The sequence below is a fragment of the Chlamydotis macqueenii genome, chromosome 18, assembly GCF_036417535.1.
Source record: "Chlamydotis macqueenii isolate bChlMac1 chromosome 18, bChlMac1.mat, whole genome shotgun sequence".
Classification (NCBI taxonomy): Eukaryota; Metazoa; Chordata; class Aves; order Otidiformes; family Otididae; genus Chlamydotis; species Chlamydotis macqueenii.
This window is the reverse complement of record NC_141573.1, coordinates 13,529,089-13,547,777: the sequence shown is the minus strand read 5'-3', so window position 1 is coordinate 13,547,777 and position 18,689 is coordinate 13,529,089. Positions and strand designations below refer to the sequence as shown.

General features: G+C 49.9%; 2 protein-coding genes across 9 annotated transcripts; both read right to left on the bottom strand.

The window, feature by feature from the left end:
• Window positions 1-197: 197 nt before the first annotated feature.
• On the bottom strand, window positions 198-9,777 carry MIF4GD (MIF4G domain containing). Of its 3 annotated transcripts, XM_086762372.1 has the most exons (8): window positions 8,577-9,777; window positions 7,714-8,140; window positions 6,919-7,020; window positions 4,569-4,705; window positions 3,673-3,782; window positions 3,210-3,365; window positions 2,391-2,483; window positions 198-1,151 (listed from the first exon to the last, which is right to left on the bottom strand). In XM_086762372.1, the coding sequence occupies exons 4-8, from the start codon at window positions 4,648-4,650 to the stop codon at window positions 924-926; spliced, it is 669 nt and encodes a 222-aa protein (XP_086618498.1). In that variant the 5' UTR covers window positions 4,651-4,705; window positions 6,919-7,020; window positions 7,714-8,140; window positions 8,577-9,777; the 3' UTR covers window positions 198-923. The 3 variants fall into 3 exon arrangements, with proteins under 3 accessions (XP_086618498.1, XP_086618496.1, XP_086618497.1); XM_086762370.1 differs by having other exon boundaries at window positions 7,714-9,777; XM_086762371.1 differs by lacking the exons at window positions 6,919-7,020; window positions 7,714-8,140; window positions 8,577-9,777 and adding an exon at window positions 6,687-6,797.
• Window positions 9,778-10,611: 834 nt separating this feature from the next.
• On the bottom strand, window positions 10,612-18,303 carry SLC25A19 (solute carrier family 25 member 19). Of its 6 annotated transcripts, none has more exons than XM_086762362.1 (7): window positions 18,250-18,303; window positions 17,853-18,000; window positions 17,169-17,324; window positions 16,215-16,385; window positions 15,059-15,242; window positions 12,626-12,756; window positions 10,612-11,417 (listed from the first exon to the last, which is right to left on the bottom strand). In XM_086762362.1, exons 2-7 carry the CDS (start codon window positions 17,976-17,978, stop codon window positions 11,217-11,219), a joined length of 969 nt encoding a protein of 322 aa, XP_086618488.1. In that variant the 5' UTR covers window positions 17,979-18,000; window positions 18,250-18,303; the 3' UTR covers window positions 10,612-11,216. The 6 variants fall into 6 exon arrangements, with proteins under 6 accessions (XP_086618488.1, XP_086618490.1, XP_086618493.1 ...); XM_086762364.1 differs by having other exon boundaries at window positions 18,209-18,269; XM_086762367.1 differs by lacking the exon at window positions 18,250-18,303 and adding an exon at window positions 11,905-11,990 and having other exon boundaries at window positions 11,284-11,417; window positions 17,853-18,048.
• Window positions 18,304-18,689: the final 386 nt, after the last annotated feature.

The window sequence follows — 18,689 nt, the reverse complement described above, 5'->3', positions numbered from 1 at the left end:
TTTCTTGATTCCAGACCTTTGTCTCTGTTCCTTGAACATCATACTGCTCTTTTCAACTATCCTGGTTGTTTAAAGCCACCCTGACACCCTGCACTGGAGGAAAAAATGAGCATTGCAGCCTTAAGGCTTCGGTCAGGAGCAACCTTTAAGTACTGTTCATAGCTCAGCAGCTGCACAGAGAAAAAGCAGGGCACATGTTAGTGGAAAACTTTTATTAGATAAAATCCTTCAATAAACTATTTTCTTTCTTCCTCTCTTGTAAGAAACATGCCATAGTTTAAGCTTGCTAAATTCTGAAAAAAACATGGACAGTTATTGTATAAAACTTAGAAAACCTGTTCCTAGCTACATGTGCTCAGAGACCTGTCCTGCTGCAGGCTGCTCTGTGGTGGGGCGGGGTCTGTGTGCATGTAGGTGCAGCCAGTGTGCTGGAAGGAGTCTGGGAAAAGAGCATTTGGTTGAGCTGTTTGTGAGGCCATTGTGTTTTCTGTGACTTGTCCCAGAGAATCAGGTACGACCTGAGCTGGGAGAGATTTTCCCCTCTGCCTCCCACAGCTCTGCTGGCCTCTCGGATGAACCAAAATGCTTGCAGCCTAAACTGCGCTTTGCTTAACACCCATATAAAATGCTAGTTTGAGCTAGAAGCCTTCTGTGCCCTTTGCTGGCAGCAGCCCAGTATTAGACAAAATCAGTGGGAGAACCTGCTGGGTTAAATGTGCCCTGCCCTTCCTACCTCTCCAAACCTCCAAGGTTGTGCTAGCACCAGTTGCAGCCTGACAGTATGTGTCCAGAGGCTCTAGCCAGTATAAATCCTATTTACAGGAAGTGCTAGAAAAACATTAACCTGAAAAGAAATTCAAACTTGGTATGAAGCTTGCTGGTGAAAGTGCTGGGGACATTTCTCCACCTCTGCTATAGAGAGGTTAATCTGTTACTTCACTGTAATAGTATTTCTGGGCAGCATCCGTCATCTTCCAGTCGGCAGCCCGAAATTCAATGATCTCCAGCAGCAGGAGCTGGGACAAGGAGCTGAGCCCCTCCTGCAGAAGGAAGCCATCTCGAAGAAGAGAGAAGAGCTCATCCATCCGCTGGGAGTTCATCTTCTCCAGCTGCTCGCCGATGCGATGGAGCTGTAGGACCAAGCAGTCCACCTTCAGAAGGAAGAGAAGAAGATGGCTGAGTACAAACGAATGGAGAGCTTTGGCACATCTCTGCAGAGGTCCCCCTCAGTTGCTTATGGACCAACTCATGCTGTTCCCCCTGCTCTGGATTTCCAACAGGCAACAGTTCTGCTTCCCCCACATCGCTGTGGTCCAGGAGGCGGGAGAAGCTTTTCTGCCAAAAAATACGGGTGAAGAACATCCTTAACTTTCCTGGGTCTCAGACAAAATTGCCAGAGAAATGCACCCGCAACAGGCGGAAAAATGTTAGTTTTCTGCAGGATGTCCATCTCTTTGCAGGAGATGGCAAGGCTGAAGCCGAATCCGGAGCAAGGAGGTGCCTCCAAGAACAGAGGGAAGTGGTTGGAACGTGCACTAAAGCTCTTAGAAAGCTCAGTGATTGGCAGGAAACAGGGGCACTAGCTGGGTCTCTGGAAAAGAGGGGAGAGTTAGAGTTGATGGGCTGCAGGGGTGGGAGGGTTGTGCTAAGATGGAGAAAAACCAAAAGAACCCATCCAAGGGCCCATACATTTTACAGGAACCCCTTGCCTGAGAGGCGATTCATCAATGCCCCAGGTGGGCTGCCACACACCTAGACACGTGCAAAGCTCCAGCTCCAGCTCCAGCTCCTTCTCTAGCCCACTGGGGCCTGGCACAGCATCAACGCCGCAGGCCCAGGCAAGTGAGCGGCAGCTACAGAAAGCATTGCACATGTCCTGGGACCTGCGGGGACACAGAGCCGCTCTGCACACCTACAGTCACTGCAGGCGTCTGCCATCACCTCCCACAGCTGCGGTGCCGCTGCAGGTGAGTGTGACGGCTGCTTTTCCAGATGTCCAGCAAGCAGCTGGTTTCTGGGAAAAGGGAGGAAGAGTTGTCATTTGTGTTTTTCTGACATGACAGGCGGTGAACCTGTGTAACATCAGACAGACCCTGCTTCGAGGGATGCCTGGGCTGCTGGGTCTCCAGTGACAACACTTGGACAGTAAGGAGAAAAGCTTCCTCAGGGGACGATGTGCAGCCTGGGCAAGGGAGTCACAGCAAGCACCTCCATCCTCCTCCCTTCGGAGCTGCAAACCCTCCTGTACAGTGGGTCTCCTTCCAGCACATACCGGGGAGGTGGCTCTCCCTCCTTTGCACCAGCACCCTTTGCATCCTGCCCAGGCTGTGCTTTTTGCTGGTTCTTGGCAGAACAACAGGCGCACTAGCAGCCCTCTTCCCTGCACTCACCTCTTCCTCCTTCTGCAGGCTGTCGGGCTGTGCCAGCCGGAACAGACAGTCATAAACAGGGTTCACCAGAGCCATCATGGGCATGTTGTTCACCTGTAAGGAGGCAGGAACCATTGTTAGCTTGGGGCCAGAAAGGGAGGAGTCTGCAGCTATTTTAAATAGTTGCTCTCTTGCTGCTCTTCAAAGAAGGGAGCAGAATTTAGTTGTGCTGCCAAATGCCATATTGATGGGATTTATGTAGGTGACCAGTTGAAGTCTCCAGGAGAACAGAGAAGCTGAACAAATGAAGTAAAAACCATCTGTTTTTAAAGGTAAGCAGGTAGTCATGGGAAAAAAAAATTGTTGCAACAGTATTTTTCCTGCCTGCAGCTCTCGTTGCATCATTTTTACATTTACTCCAAGCAGGCATCCAACTATACATGCTGCAGTGAAGGCTTGCAGACAAACTCCATCAGTACATGGGCCAGAAAGAATGTGAGCACCCACAGGTGCCCCCAGGACCTCATAGCAACTACACCAGTTCAATCTGGGACATCTGACGAGGCAAATCAGGGGATTTCAAACACCAGGTACAAAATGAGGAAGCTCTGCCTTTGTCATTGTTGCCAGAGATGGCTCTGCCTCTCCAAGCCTGTTCACTTGCCCATGGGTAGCACCAGCCTCAGCAGCATCCTCATGCTGAGAACCAGCTCTGGCCCCCACTGCCAAGCCACGGCCCTGGGGTTCCATCCAGCACTGGTCCAACACCCTCTACAGACTCCTGGGTCCCTCTGGCATCCTAGGCAGCAGCAGCCAGGTGCTCCTGCTCCAGCTCCTTACCCTCAGGTAGTCGAAGATGTTGCAAATGAAGGTGACATAGCAGATCCATGCCTGGAGCGAGCGGGTGCGCAGCTCCTCCCTGTCCTTGTACTCCTGCTGCAGCCGGTTCAGCAGGCTCCTCCGGAAGATGCTCTGGCCAACTTGTTTGCTCTCTGCCTAAGAGCCCACAAAAGCAGAAGGAGAGATGAAATGGTGATGTGAGAGGGGTGGGGGGATGCTGGTACTTGGGTGATGCGGGAACATGCAAATACCCTCCTGTGATTGTCTAGAGAGTCAGGAAAGGCGCAAGCTAACTGTGCTTGCCGGCTGCTTGTCTGGATGCCACCACTGCACAGGGCAAGGAGCAGAAGAAAGCTGGCTGAGGGGTCAGCGCGCAGGGCTGGGGCAAAGCCTCTCCTGGCCCAGCCTAGGGACAACCCACACACCTGAAGTGTTTTGCTGTCTGGACACGCAGAGCTCTCACCTGGATGATGGTGTAGCAGATGCGCCCTGCCTCCTTGCTGAACACACAGTCTTTGAGGGACTGGTCCACTATAATATTGGCCACTTTCTCCAGGTCCACATTGCTGGGGTCTGCAGAGAGGAGAAGCATTGTCAGGACCTAGAACCCTTTGTGCCCTGCTTGCTTTGGGGTACGTGGAAGGTAAGCAAGGTCAGCACAGAGCCTGGTCCAACATACATGTTATATGGTGCAAGACCTCAGGCTCAGTTCCACATCAAGAGTCAGAGCTCCTCTTGCACACCAGCTGCTTTGGAGATACCATCTCCAACAGTGCATGGTCTTCCCAGGCTGGAGACACAGCCATCATGATGGGAAAGCAATAGAGGAAAGCAGATAACATGGGAAGCAATAAGTTGATCTGAATCTGAAATCCTAGCACTGCTTCAAAGTTGGGTTAGCAGGAGCCAGACGTTCAAACTCTTGCTGGGCTTCAAATAGAGACGTGAAGGTGAGCAGGAGACCCCAGGGGCCGGGAGGACGAGACAGCCCTGCAGTAGGAAGGGGCAAAGAGCAGGAACTAGGCACTGGGAGAGGGGTGAGAGGCCAAATCTGGGGAGAGATGCTGGGTTAGATTAGAAAAGGAGGGTACCCCGATATCAGAGAAAACCACAATGATGAGAACCCAGGGCTCAGTTTGAACAGCTGCACCATTAAACACCAGGGAGAAGCTGAGAGGGGACAAAAGGCAAAGAGTGAAGACCTTCCTCAAGAAGATTCAGCCATGGGACCCAGTCATGGATGAACAGTGTTTATGAAACAGCTTTTCTACACTTAGGAATTGGTGTTCCTCCAAGCATCCAGCCTCATCTGCCAGCCAAGGTGTGCGTGGCAGAGGAGCTAGTAAAAAGCCTGCTGACCTTTGAGGGCTGTTTTCAGCAGCTTCTGAGTCTCGGTGTCGAATGACTGTATCTTATACTCTTCTTTGCCCGTTTCCCCCATGACTAGCTTCCTCCAAGGGTAAGAGTCAGGGCAACGGATAGGCTAGTGACAGTCCCTGGGGAAAGAGCACACAGAACTTAGTTGGACAGAGAGGCAAGACCTTCACCCAGCCATTTGGCAAATCCCGTCCAGTGCTGGACTGCAGGCTGTTACCCTGACAGCCCCCATCCTAAGGAAACTCCTCTGTTGTTAGGGCACCCAGCTCTGGCACTAGATCTGAGCAAAGCCTCACTCCCACATCTTTTTAAGCCTTGCTTCCTACCAGCCTGTGATAGGACTTCAACTTCAGAGCCTTTACATTTTTCTGATATGAAAAATCTATTTCAGTCTGTTGATCTGCAGGTTCAAAGTGGACAGTGCACCCAGGCAGCCCCAAAATACACCTACATATATCTCAGAAGGCTTCCCTGTGGCTCTATCACAGGGAAGAACACGCAGGAGCACCCCATGCAGTCACTCCCTTGTGCCTTTGAAACACTCATTCAGCTGATTTCACATAAAAGCCTGGGAAAAACTGGAGCCAGCACCTAAGCATCCAGCGTACACTCAGAGTTAGTAGAGCACTTCTCCTGCACCAGAGCCAGGCTCCCTCAATGCCCAGCGCGACACAGCAAGCTCTGCAGCCAAATCCCCAATAGCAACAGCTCCCATCTCATCCCCCTGCAGCCAGGCAGAGCTCTCTGCAGTACCAGTGGTGCTCCTAAGTAGTCTCTAGATAAATTTTCTTCTGCTTCCTGATACAGTGAAGTCAGCAAGAGGGTACACACGGCACAGAGAGGAAAGGCTTTCTTTGACACACACATTAGATGATCTGCTGGATGTAAAATGCCAGGTTGGCCAAACCCAGAGCACAAACAGGAGAAGGCAAACAGCCAAAAGAATTTTGCCAGTTTGTCAAAATTCCTGGGCCATTAGTCACCCCTCTCTGCAAACAGGTCCCTACCCAGATTAAAGCTGAAGAGCCCATGGCCCTTTAGAAGCATGGAACACATATTGCAGGCAGCCCGACTCATTGGACACACCACTGGCCATGAAGCCAAGACACAACAGGCAATAATTAGGAGCAGAGAGCAGAGCTCACTGGTGGGTAGAGGCTCTGCCCTCCTTGCCTGCCTCTCTGGGAGACCCAGGGCAGACCTTGCCCCAGGGGGTGACAGCCAGCTCTCAGCGAAGCTCTCATCTGCATAGGGTTACCTGCCCTGGAACCTGCACGGAGGTTTCTTTCCCAGATGGATTTGCAAGCAGCTAGGTGCCTGGCAAACGTCTTCCCATTTGACCTCTCCTCCTTCTGCACCGTCTCTCTCCCTCTGCACCCCCGCTCATGCCGCTCTGCACTGCCAGCGGCCCCTGCGTCCCACCAGCGGCATCACCGCCTGGAAGGAACCCGGTGCTGCACGCAGCGAAGCAGGAAGCGCCCCAGCCCTTCTGGCAGCGCCTCTGCTGACCCTGCGCAGCGCCTCTTCCCCACGCCTCTACGGGGACAGGCATGGCTTTGAACTGCTGTGCCAAATAACCCTGCCCAGAGCAAACCACAGCGTGGGAGTGTAAAACCGGCCAGACCTCTGCTCTGGGGATCCTGCCGCCAGGTCCGCCTTGCCTGAAGGGCGGCTGACAGCGGGTGACACCGGGCACAGCACCACCCGTGGGCAACTGCTACCCCTCTGCGAGTGGTCCCCGCTAGACAAGCTGTCCCAGGGACCGACGCGGGTGGGGCTGGCATTCTCGATCCGCCGGTGTGCCAGGGCCCCGACCTGCGGGAGTCGGGCTGGACGCGTCCCGGCCACCGCAAAGGGAGGGAGAAAAGCAGCGAGCCCTCTCTGCCGCCTCTGAGCAGGCACCCGTGGCCGCCCGAGGGACGCTACCAGCCACCCGTGACCCCGCCGAGGTGGAGCCCCCCGGGAATCCCCGCCGCCGCCTGGCCCCGGCCCTGCTGGCGGCACAGGCAGAGGGGTCCCCCGGGACGGAGGAAGTGGCGGATCCTGGGGACAGCAGCCCTCCCCCTCCCGCCCCCCCGTGCCGGGTTCAGCCCCACCGACCTGCCAGCTGGGTCCTCCGGCTGCCGGGCCATCGCCGGAGCGCCCCGGGCCCCGCCGCCGCGGCCTCCGCTCAGGTTTCCTCTTAGGTCATTTCCTCGCCCGAGCCGGGGCGGGGGGGCTGGGCCGGGGCGGGCGAGCAGCGGCAGCCGCCGCAGCGCCACCGCCTGCGAGCGCCGGGAACCCCCCGGGCAGCCCTGGCTCCCCGCAGCCGGCGGTGTAAGGCAGCACTCACCCTTCCGGGCCGGTCCCCTTCGGGGCTCTCCCGGCGTAGGCTGCTATCGCTCTCCGGGTGGAAATCGCATTTATTCCACTCTCACCTCCAGGTCCGGGCAGGCTGCAGCCGAGCAGCATTTAAAAAAAAAAATCAATAGAAAAAAAAAAATCAGGAAAGGGGAGATGCACTGAAGCAACTCACTGCCACAAGAGCTGAGGGAGGTATAACATACTGCATGTTTTTTCTCAAAACTTCCAAACATTTTGCAGGGGAAGACCCCTCGGGGGGCAAAGCCTTCACAGCATTTAGAGGACAGCAGAGCAGCCAGCCCGCTGAAACCAGAGACCAGCCTCAGGAAACACAGAATGAGCAGTTTGGGAACACTTTCTGCAGCACTGTGTGGCCTGGCTAGATACAAAGCCTGAACTCATCCACACCAGGGGTATGTGGCTCAGGACCAGCTGCCGTGGCTCTGACAGTCTCTCTCGGGCACAGTGGTGGGACCAAGCTGCACAAACCCCCTCGGCTGATCCCCTTTGGCCGGGTTCTCAACAGCGATACCCAAAGCATCACCCCCTATCGCAGAGGGCACAGGACGACTCTGCTTGAAGATGATGAGCACTAAGGAGCCGGCGATGGGAAGGAAAAAGCAGATGGCTCCTGCTGCCCCACATGCTGGGCTCTGATTATCCTCCCCTTTGGGCAGCAGGAGGGCCAGAGCAGCCCAGCAGGGTCCAGCTGAGTGTATGCACTAGGAGCAAAGGAATAAACAAACTGTAGGCAGACATGAGCATAACAAAATATTTAATGTACCTTTTCTCAAAGGTAGGCAGGTGTTGTACGCATTGTGCTCGCAGGCTTTCTGACAACAGCAGCTGCAAAAGATCCACATAGGCAACACACCAAAATGTCACAGAGAATTAAAGTTCTACCTCACAAGAGAAACTTAAACCCAATTTAAATGCAATCCATTCAAAACCCAACTGTAAAACATTCATTTCTTTTAAAAAATGATGCTATGCAGCTCTGGATGAGCACCCTGAGAACAAGACTGTCCTAGGAACTTGGCGGGCCAGCTGGCATTGCAGGAAACAGCAATTCATCACAGAACTTGTGCATCAATGTTCTCCCATGTGCAGCCAGCTAAGAGCGATGGCGGATCCCCCAACAACCACAGTGCAACTCATCTTGAACACTTTGCCTCCTAAAGTGCTTTTGGACATTCTGATGGTAAAAGGCACTAGAAGAAAACACATGCAATCGCTGAGCAGCTTGTGAGGTGAATTTCAGGCAATGCAAATCCCAGCGCAGTCTCACAGTGAGTCACCCACCGTGTTGAGTCACTTGGAACTGAACTGCTGTGTGCAGTTTCTGAGACCAAATCTGTCCCAGCATATGGGAAAACAAGGTGACTACAGATCTTCCATCTCCCAGTCCTCTAATTCTAGGAAATTTAGCTTAAAACAGCATATGTTTTGCCAGAGCACCATCAGAAATAAGACCTGTCCTCCTAGCACTTTGCGCTAAACCTGTCTCATTCCCAAAGAGAAAACAATATTCCTGTATGAGTCCTTTCCCCAGCAGCAACTCCCAGTTAGCCAAGTGCAAGTCAGAAACTTATGAAAGACAGACGCTGCTGAACCAGAGGCCAGTGATGAAGCTACTGTTACACACACCTTCTAATACCTTATAGTTGAGGTTATGGCTTCTTTCTCCTTCACTCACTAGAAGATGGGCTGCCTTTACAGGCCTGGAACATTTATGACCAACAGCCCAAAGGGGTTAAACTAGGCTGCATGCCAAAGCCCTCCCAGCAGGGAACGTCTCTTCCACAGCCTGGGCCAGACCAGCACCACTTGAACTCTGACTTCTGCCACCTGTTGGATGGAGGCAAGCTCATTTAATGCAGAGTGGAGGAAAAAAGCATCCCAGAGAGGAGGAGCTGCTCTGTGCTCCCCATTCTGCCTGCAGTGCAGCCAAGCTGCATGCCCCTAAAGCTGTTCTCCTGCATCACCTCAAGCTCCACAGCACCCTTGAACATCATCTTAGCAAACAGTTTTCTGTTCTTTATTCTTTGCCACTGTGGCAACCAAAGCAACTCACCCCCTATTTCAGAGACTGCATCTCCCACTGCTGAGTTCTTAACCATTCTCTCTCTATTCTGTATAGTTTAACAGCAGCTCTTCAACATAAAGTAGAATACAAGAGCCTTGTAATGTTTAGACAGGATGAATGAGTCTCGACTTCCTATGGAAGCCCAGGTCAGCACAGAAAATCTTCACTGTGGCCAGTCCTGTCCCTGCTAACCATGACAGCATTCCCCTCTACCAGCAGCCAAAAGACAGTAACAACCCCAACCTGTTTGTGCCTGTTCTGAAATTAGACATTTCCCTCCCTCAGAAGGATGCCATGAGGTTAAGTTCATTACTGGTTATGATGTCTTTCCAAGAACAACAGATGAACAATAAACAAAGGCAAAATACTGTTAAGAAGATTTTGGGGAAATCTCAGAAGAGCCTAAATAGCACAGGAAAACAACAATAGGACTGAGGCACTTTGAAAAACTTTACTCCACATTCTTTGTATTTTCTCCTCTAAGCAAAACTGCCCATTTTGAGAGTACATGCAGCTAACACTCCCTCTTCAATGCTCATGTATTAGCCTCCCGCCTGACCCTGACACTGCTCAGTGAATCTAATTTTATGTAGCTCTCAAAGTCACCTGCAGTGAAACAGACGCTTTGCACTCTAAGATCTCAAATCACAGCACACAAAGTTATTTGGCCTGGGCTTGCAAGGAAACTCTCTAGGACATCTCAGCCACCAGTGAAACAGCTGCTCTTTAAAAACAGCCTCTCACAATAGTTCAGGATAAGTGAGCAATGCTGATATGCTCAAAATCGCCAGGAGAAGTTGCGTCAACAGAATGGAATTAGTTGTGCTGGAATCTGGCCAGGCCATTTGGGATTAACACCCTGAATATTGCAAAAGAGCCACAAAAAGTTCTGCATTAAGAGAAGAACCATCAAACCATCCTTTGAAAAACTGCAGTTATCCACCACTTGCCAGAAGACTAACACGCTTTCAGATCACAGAGGCTCTTCCTTGGAAGTATGCCTTCCATGCACTGGTCCAGCCACACCCTGCTCAGCTTGAAAAAACAGAGAACAAAAGAGGAGGAAGAAAGTAATTTTCCTCTTTTTCCCTGTTACGTAAATCAGAGTTGGTTTGCTGTTTTGGGGTTTTTTTAACCATTCACAGAACCTTTGAAATTCCAGAAGAACACTTCTCCAGCTCTAATTCAATCATCCATCTCTTGTTAAACACCATGCTAAGCCAACCAATTCCGATTTGGTATTCAGTCCTCTCACTTCAGCTAATCTTGCCAAAACATTTTCATCTGTTAGCACCATTGTAGGACTGAAGTTCAGAAATGTTTTGAGGCCACTATAGAAATACTTGCTAGAAACACTCAAAAGTGGTATTACAAAAAAACAAAACCAAACCAAAACCATTTACTAGTTTCCACAGGACTTTTCCTTCATTATTCTAACTTAGACTAAATATTTCCAAAACTCTATCAAGCATTTGTTTACTTACTGCATTGAAGCAAAGAACCCTGAAATAAGAATTGGACTTGTGCGTTGAATCCCCATAGAGCGGGGTTCTCAATCTGCAGGTCTACTTGTAAAAAAACATGACCGAGACAATGCAAAACCCTAAGAGATGTATTGCAAGATACGGAGGAAGAGAAATGGGCACTCAGGATACAATCAAGCTCACAAGAGTTAAAGGAAGAGCAAGTTTTGATCAGTATGATCCACTAGAAGTTTTAACTGACTTCACAACAGTAGGACAGAGCTACCTGTGCAACACAGAGAAAATAATATGGTGCAAACAGCAGGCCATAGAGCAAGGAAACAAAGCAGTGTCGACGCAGCGATAGGAAGCGATGTCCGGTTAAGCAGCACTAGCTAGGCCAGGATCCCTCTCTGTGATCCAGAGCAAGCACAGGAATTCACAGACTTTATTGGGTGCCTTTTCAAAGCACAGTCTCTGCCAGGTAGTTGTCTGTTTGGCTGCCCTCTCTTTCCAGTAAACATGTGCTATTTTAGAGGAGAGAGAGAAACAAAGTGCTCAGTTGTACAGCTTTCAGCAAAGCAGTTTGGTGTCTTCAGCAGAACTGCGGTCACCTTCTCCTGCTTGGTCTCAGGAGGCAATTTCCTTCAGGCTGGTGGAGCTCTGACATTTCCAACATGTGCATGACAGAGCAAAGCCATCAGTTTCCATTCCACCATAGCCACATGCATGCCCCTTTCAGCCTTCCTTCCTTGTAGTGCTATCGATGTTCTTCAGGGCACACAGGAGGCTGCAGAACAGCTCATACCAAAAGAAGACAAGGCCAGTAGAGACAGCAGCCTTCAGCAAGCTGGGCGAAAGGCCCTTAAAGAATCCGCTTGGGCCCTCCTCTCGCATGATCTGCCTTACGCAGTCCAGGAGACCACTATACGTCCGCACCTGGGAGAGAAATGGCAAAAAGGTTAAACAAGAAAAATCCAGGACAACTTATCTGGAAAACAACACAGAGAGCCCTACGCTATACCACTGAAACATCATCTGGATGTGCAGCCTGGAGATGCCTTTCTGGCTATTAGTTTAACAGAAAGTTTCAGAGAGTCAGTTTGTAGAGAGTGGGGTAAAGGAAAAGCCACCAGCAATGGCTTATGCAAATCACTAAATGAATGCCCGTAAAATCTTTACGCTGCAACAGGATGTATTATTTATGGTACAAGATTGTGAAGTAATTATTTCAGATTGTGCTGCTACTGTTTTTCATCCCTTTCATTTTTCTAAGGAAGGACAGCTTTTTGGTTTTCTAACAGAAAAAAAAAAAACAAAGCTACAGCACTTAAAAGCCTCTAAATTAGCTATCTGCATGTCATCGTGTCACGCTGTGAAGGTTTAACATTCTGTGACACATCAATATTAAAAACAAATTCTGTACCTCACTGGAGGAGGAAAAATACCCAATGCAATGGGCTAAGACTTCAAATTCCTATGCCAGAGTTTCTTGAGGTACAGACTGACTTGCTTCTCAGATCCAAGGAATTTGAAGGAAAAAAAGAAAATTTCCACATTTAATGGAAAAAAAGAGATAGTTCCTTGAAACATCTATATTTGTCTTACAGTGTACTTTGAGGTCATAAGGATGGTGCTAAAGAACACCAGAAGTATTTGGTTTACTTTGAATTTCAGGATGTTCTGTACCTAAGACACATGCTGAACACCTGGTGCCCATTCCTTGTATCAAAATATTAACTGCAGAAAAGGATCCTGACAGCCAGGCGATCCCAGCATAAAGCTAGTGTCATCCTCTGCTCATAGTTTGGTCCTGAATCACAAATACCAAGCTGCAATTAGAAAAGCAAAGTAAATCAAAACCCCTTTGCCTGCCTAACTCATCCCCAACTCTGAGCCAGCCAGTCTGATGGATGAGAAGGCAGAGCACAGGTATGTTGGAAAATGTCACAAAATGAACCCAGTTTATTCATTCAGCTATTCTCATTATTAAGTGAGACCAATGCTCAGCTCCGAGAAGTTCCCTGGGAGCTCTCAACATGAACACAACAGATACCACTGGTGAACCATCACTGTTGACTGACTCTGGATTGTCTTCATGCAAATTCATACTCATGAAAATATCAGCCAATTCCAACATTTCTCACCTGCCCAAAGGCTGCCCGAGCCTGCTCAAATCCACCTACTTGCAGTCGTTTTTTAAATAGGTCTAAAGGGTACGTGAGAGTTTTGCTGATGATTCCAGCACAGCTGCCACAAACGAGGTTTTTAACATTGCCTGAGAAGCAGAAAGGGGAAGGGAGAAAAAGAAAGTGAGGAGGAGTGGGGAAAGAAAAAAAGAGTATTAGCAGGGAGTTCTGACGAAAGATCACAAGAGGTAAGTTAAAAATCACTTTTCACAAGACACAAGGCCAAAAGGGCCCTTTAAAGTTACATCACGTCTTCTGCATCATTTGGGCCACAGAACCTCAATCTGTATTTTCTACATCAGGCTTGTAATGTCCATTGGAGCCAGAGCATAACAGCTCATCCTTGCTTCATTCTACTGATTTGTGCCTTTGCTCTGCCAAGTGGCATTGTACAAAAATCCCCAGTTGCCAGAGAACCTACCAGTAGTGGATGGGAAAGTTTTCATGCCCCTCAGTAAAAGCTCAGTCACTGGAAATCTTGCACTCCTGATTGCTCAAACTGACTTATTCTGGATTGGAATAAGTCACAAGTTGACACTGCCTTTTTTTTGCAATATTAGACTTTTTTCCTGACAAATATGAGTTTCCAGCACAAAACCACCACCACCCTCTGCCATCTAAAACTAAATATGCAGACATGATATTGAAAAGTCTAGTTCCTCTATTGAAGAAATTCCACTGAGGAAGAAAACCAGGCTGATGCTGCATACGCTCTCCAGGAGGCCCTAGTATCTAGAACTGTCAAGGTGACACGTTGCATCAGGATGCAGTTCTCTTATAATGGAGCTAGAAATCAGCATAAAAACATCAAATCAAGAGCTTGTCAGTTTTAAATTAGGCTAAATGAATCCTCTTCTTTAACAGCTGTGCTGGAATCTGCAGGCAGATTTCCTGAGGAAATCCAAGAGTCCTTTCCCCACAGCACTAATGAAACAGATATGCCAGCACTGTCTTCCCACAGTATGAGTAATGTGACACAGCTCAAGAAAGAGTACCCTGGCCCGGTGACACTTCGCTTTCCCATCATGGTTATTCCATAATAGGAGCTGTCTGTAAACTTCACCCTTACTTTTGTAATATCTGTGTAGGGGAAAGAACGAGAGACGGGAAATGGAAACACTTTTCAGATGTTGCACCAAAAGGGTGACAGGACAGAAAATGAGCTTACATCAGTCTCCCTGTCGTGGTTTTGTTAGCGGGGGGGGGCCTAAGGTGGCAGCTTCTGTAGGAAACTGCTGGAAGTCGCTCCCCTTTGTTCAGTGGACTCGGCCGGGCCTAGAGCGGACCCGCTGCTGGCCAAGGCCAAGCCGATTGGTAGCAGAATGTCCCGTGATAACGCCTCTGCGATAACGTATTTAAATAGGGGAAAACAGAAAAAAAAAAAAAACCAGAGAAGAGAAGATGTGAAGACACTGAACGGGGGCAGAGGTGCAGAGGGGGAGGCGCAGGCCTCATGGGCCTTGCACCCCTCACGCTCTGGCCTCTCGCCAGGCAGCCGACTGGGCCCGACTCGGTCCAGCCCGGCTGCAAGAAGTGCAAAGGAGATGAGAAGTGAATAAGATGTAAAAAAGATCCTGAGAGGTGTCTGCCAGCCTGTTGTGAGGAACGGCTGCAGACGCCAAGGTCAGTTCAGAAGGAGGGGGAGGAGTAATGCGGCTCCTGGCCAAGATTCCCCTGCAGCCTGTGGTGACGACCATGGTGGAGCAGGTTGTCCCCCTGCAGCCCGTGGAGGTCCACGGAGGAGCAGAGATCCACTTGGAGCCCGTGAAGGACCCTGTACCGGGGGAGGTGGATGCCTGAAGGCAGCTGTGGCCCATGGAGGGCCCGCTGGGACAGCTGTTCTAGAGGGACTGCACCCCGTGGAAGAGATGACCCACGCCGGAGCAGTTCCACGAAGGACTGTGGCCCGTGGGAGGGACCCCACGCTGGAGCAGGGGAGGAATGTCAGGAGTTCTTCCCCCAACCATGAAGCAGCAGTGTGAAACAACGTGTGATGAACTGACTGCAACCCCCATTCCCTCTTCAGCCCTGTGCCACTCGGGAGGGGAAGGTGGTAGAGATAATGTTAAGCTTGGGAAGAGGGAGGGGTGGATGGAGGTTATCTTGTTCTCTGTCTCATTATCCTGCTATTTGTAGTAATAAATGAATAGTTTTCCCCAAGTCGAGTCTGTTTTGCCCGTGACGGTAACTTTAAGGATTTCTCCCTGTCCTTATCTCAAACCTCGAGCTGTTTTTCTTATATTTTCTCTCCCTGTTCTCTCGGAGGGTGGGGGGAGTGAGAGAGAGACTGCATAGTCTGGTCCTGATCGGGGCTGAACTACGACACTCCCAAACTATTATTCATCCTGTCTTTCTCTCCAGATCGCAGACATCACTCTCCCAAGTGCCCACCTCTTTTCTTTCCTTCAGCTGGAATCATCCAGTCAGAAAACTGTTGGAGGATGTTGTAGAAAGAGAACTGGAGACCAGCATATGGAAAGACAGCAACGATTGTGGGTGTCAAACCTCTATAGAAAGTCCGAGGCCCTTCTGTCTGGTACATCGTCACCACTGCATGGCGGAGGTTGCAATAGACCTAGACAATAAAGAAGAGGCTGACTCTCTAGTAAAACAGGCTTAAAAACAGCAAACCAAAGGTCAGGTTATTTCCCAGTAAGGAGGACAGGCATTTCCTGCTGTGAAAAATGCAACTGACAATTGTGATTTTCAGCACAAAGCAATGAACAAAGTGATTTTGCACATCTTCACGCAGATTTTCAGATAAGCCTTTGTGACTCTTCTAAGTAAGCTGACAACCTAAAACTACCTCTGAGCCACAAGAGACTAACTGAAAGATCATTGGCTCTGCAGTGAAAGGCCTCGGCTGACACTGTATCCCACATCCAAGCTGTGCTTCTGAGAGGAAGAAACAAGGCACAGAGCTGAGAGCTGTGGCCTGAGACCACTTGCATCACAGACATTATTATTTATTTTTCTCTTAACAGCTCTGCTTGCTCCTGCAATAGAATTCATAAAATATATATAGTGATTCTACTGCAGGTTAAATCAAAAACCAGAAATGGCTCTGATACAAATCCATATGAGTCTAGCTATTACAGGCCTAATTAGCATGGAGACCAATTCTTCCATATATAAGAACATGAAGTACAGGTGAAAGATGACTGGCTTCAACTATCACCCCCATCATTATCTTAAACACGACTCTGTACAAGTGGAAAGTTTCAAACACACAATGTTCGACAGATTGGGGAGTGGATTCTATAAATGGCCAACACCAAAATGAAAATTGAGTTATCCTGTTAAAGACACTTTCTCCTTTCTGGGTCACCTGTCAGGAGTTAAACACAATCAGGAGCAATAAAACATATTTAAGAAAGCTGTGTCAACAGCACAGAGGATAACTTGTGAACAGTGCAAACATTGCCCAATAACAGCACCTGCTCCTGTATGCTAACCCACAGCCTGTTTCAAACCTCCTGTACTCATACACATGAAATATTGCTGCTGCTATGAATGACAATTCCAAATATTGAATCCTCAACCATACCTTAGGCTCACCCTGAGCAGCAAAACGGGTGCGTAGCGTGTCAAGAGGCTGAACTGCAACAGTGGCTGTGCAAGCAGCCAGGCCACCGCAGACGAAGTGCACAGAAGAATCGCGGGCATTGTATGAGGTGACGTTGTGCACCAGTTTTGTCAAGCTTTCAAAGGCCATGAACTTACAGAAAAAAAACCACACAGGTTAAGGAGTCAGTCCTTATCACGGACATGGATCTCTCACTCTTCTCTCATTTCACCAAGAGCTCCACCCACCACTTGTAACCAGGTTCTCTCTGTCCTTGAAAAGTCCTTCCCAACTTGCAACCCGTTGGAATGTGCACTCGGAGAATACGTGGTAAAAATCACTGAGGAGCCCAGGGAATGCTTGGGATATTCTGATCTCTGACACTTCTGCTAAATCTTGCCTTTAGAACTGTGAAAAACTCATTTTAATGCTCTATATATCCTGAAGAGTACTTGCTATATTACAGATATGCTGCCCACTACTCTTTCAACCACTGCTCATGAAAGATGTTGTTAGTATTTACAAATTAAGCATAACAACACCATGCAACACACCGTCATCAGTTTCATTGATTTTTATACTAACAAGCTGTTACAGCAAGAGTGTGAAAACAAAAAACTACACAGGCTTGGAACATGAACAGCTAAGCCAAGTGTCAGGAACAAACAGGGCTTGTCTATGACAAAATACACAGACAGAACTCAGTTTGCTCTAGTTGTACTCCCGGCTGGCCCGACAGGCCATTCAAGCAAGCTCAGGAATATTAACTTAGGAATTATACATCAGCAACTACACATCTTTGAGAATGGAGCTGGCTTGCATCAGCACAGTTTAAACCTGGACCTTTCTGCATCTGCCCATGCAGCCAGTCTAAAGAGAAGCAAAGCTGAGTCCTGTGTACGTACATTGGGCATAGATCATGTCTGGTCACCTTACCTGAACAGCTCCGTAGCCAATTGAAAGGAATTGAGCAGGAACATGGCCCTTCCAGAAGGCTACCAACCCCTCTTCCTGGAAGATACGCTGTACAGCTTGCAAGATGCCATGATACTTAGCCCCTGGGTTTCTGGAGGAGAGCTGCTCAATCTGAAGCTGGAGGAAACCAGAGAAAGTATTTTCAATTCCACATCACATTTCAACAAGGTTCAAGTGCCCAGTTCAGGAATTCACAACCCTGTCAGCCAACCAATGCTAAGAGATGACATTCTGCCTTCCCACAGAATCATATCTAGAGCTGACTGGGATGTTATTTACATCTAAAAGAATAAAAGAATAAAAGAATAAAAACACGCATGCAACACAAAGGAAATAGGTGGGGATGATGGTGAAATTCAGTTAGATAGTGGAGATTGTTCAGCAAAACAGAGAAAGAGAACAAATTATGAAAAACATAGGATCCCATTCAAACGCGCAAGTGAAGTTATATAAACAGAAACAGTAGACACAAGATAGCCCTACCACCCTGCAGAGCCTGTATACGATGTAGGTGAGGGCTGAGGAGCAGAGTTAGTGCTCTCTGGTTGCACAGTGACCTGTTCATCCAGGACAAGACCAGCTCTGCTCTGTTACAGGCTCTTTCACCCCCCCGCCCCGTCCCTGAGCGTACCACGAGGAAGGTACCTGAAAGCGAATCTTGATGACATCCAAGGGACTGATAATGACCCGAGTGACCAAGCCAGATGCTGATCCTGCTGCAGCCGCTTCTGCCGCGGAGACGCAGTTGGCCTCGGGGTCATAGCCGACCATACCTGCCGGCTGTCCCCGCAGCCTGCGCAGGGGGACAGGAGCCCCGGTGAGCCCTCGTCAGCCCACAGTCTCCTTCCCGCACCAAAAGCCTACAGCCTCACCTCCCTCACCCCACAGACCCCCCGTCCCACAGTTCCCCTCACCCCAAAGACCCACGGCGCACCCTCCTCCTCATCCTAAGGGCCCCACAGACCCCCCCCCCCCCCACCACCCCCCGACCCCACGGCAACCGCCTCTCTCCCCACGGCCCCCTCTGCCCCGCGGCAGGCACCGGAGAGGCACAGGGAGCCGAGCCCGGGGCGAGGACGCCAACCCAGGGCGGCTCCCCGCCTCGCTCGCCCGCCCGCCAGCCGCCGCAGGCGCCTCTGCACCGCGCCTGCGCGCCGCGGGAGGCGCTGGGAAACGCAGTCCGGCGGCCCCGCCCCGCGGGCGCGCGGTTTCCAGAGCGGAGCCGGGGGGACGGCGGCTGCTGCTGCGGCCCAGCGCCAGGCGTGTCGCCCCGCGCGCCAGGCTGGTACGCGGCAGGGGAAGCAGCCGCAGAGAAGGGCCTTGCTCAGAGCAGCTCCCCCTCAGCCTCGCCCTTGCACCGCCACAGCAGCGGCAGACGTTTTTCTTCCCTGAGTAGAGCACCAGGAAAGGAAGTTTTTTTTCCTAAACTTTCCAGTGGATACCCAAGGTATGACTAGCACACAATTTTGAGGAACATGTTCT

Excerpts from the sequence above, each read along its gene's own strand:
- MIF4GD (XM_086762370.1), bottom strand. The coding sequence starts at position 4,650 with ATGGGGGAAACGGGCAAAGAAGAGTATAAGATACAGTCATTCGACACC. Across the intron at positions 3,366-3,672 it reads TCTGCTACACCATCATCCAG|GCAGAGAGCAAACAAGTTGG; the intron begins GTGAGAGCTCTG and ends GTGGGCTCTTAG. Across the intron at positions 1,152-2,390 it reads GCCTGCAGAAGGAGGAAGAG|GTGGACTGCTTGGTCCTACA; the intron begins GTGAGTGCAGGG and ends TTCCTTCTGAAG.
- SLC25A19 (XM_086762362.1), bottom strand. The coding sequence starts at position 17,978 with ATGGTCGGCTATGACCCCGAGGCCAACTGCGTCTCCGCGGCAGAAGCG. Across the intron at positions 17,325-17,852 it reads TCATCAAGATTCGCTTTCAG|CTTCAGATTGAGCAGCTCTC; the intron begins GTACCTTCCTCG and ends GGTTTCCTCCAG. Across the intron at positions 12,757-15,058 it reads AGCTGAAGGAAAGAAAAGAG|GCAATGTTAAAAACCTCGTT; the intron begins GTGGGCACTTGG and ends TCTGCTTCTCAG.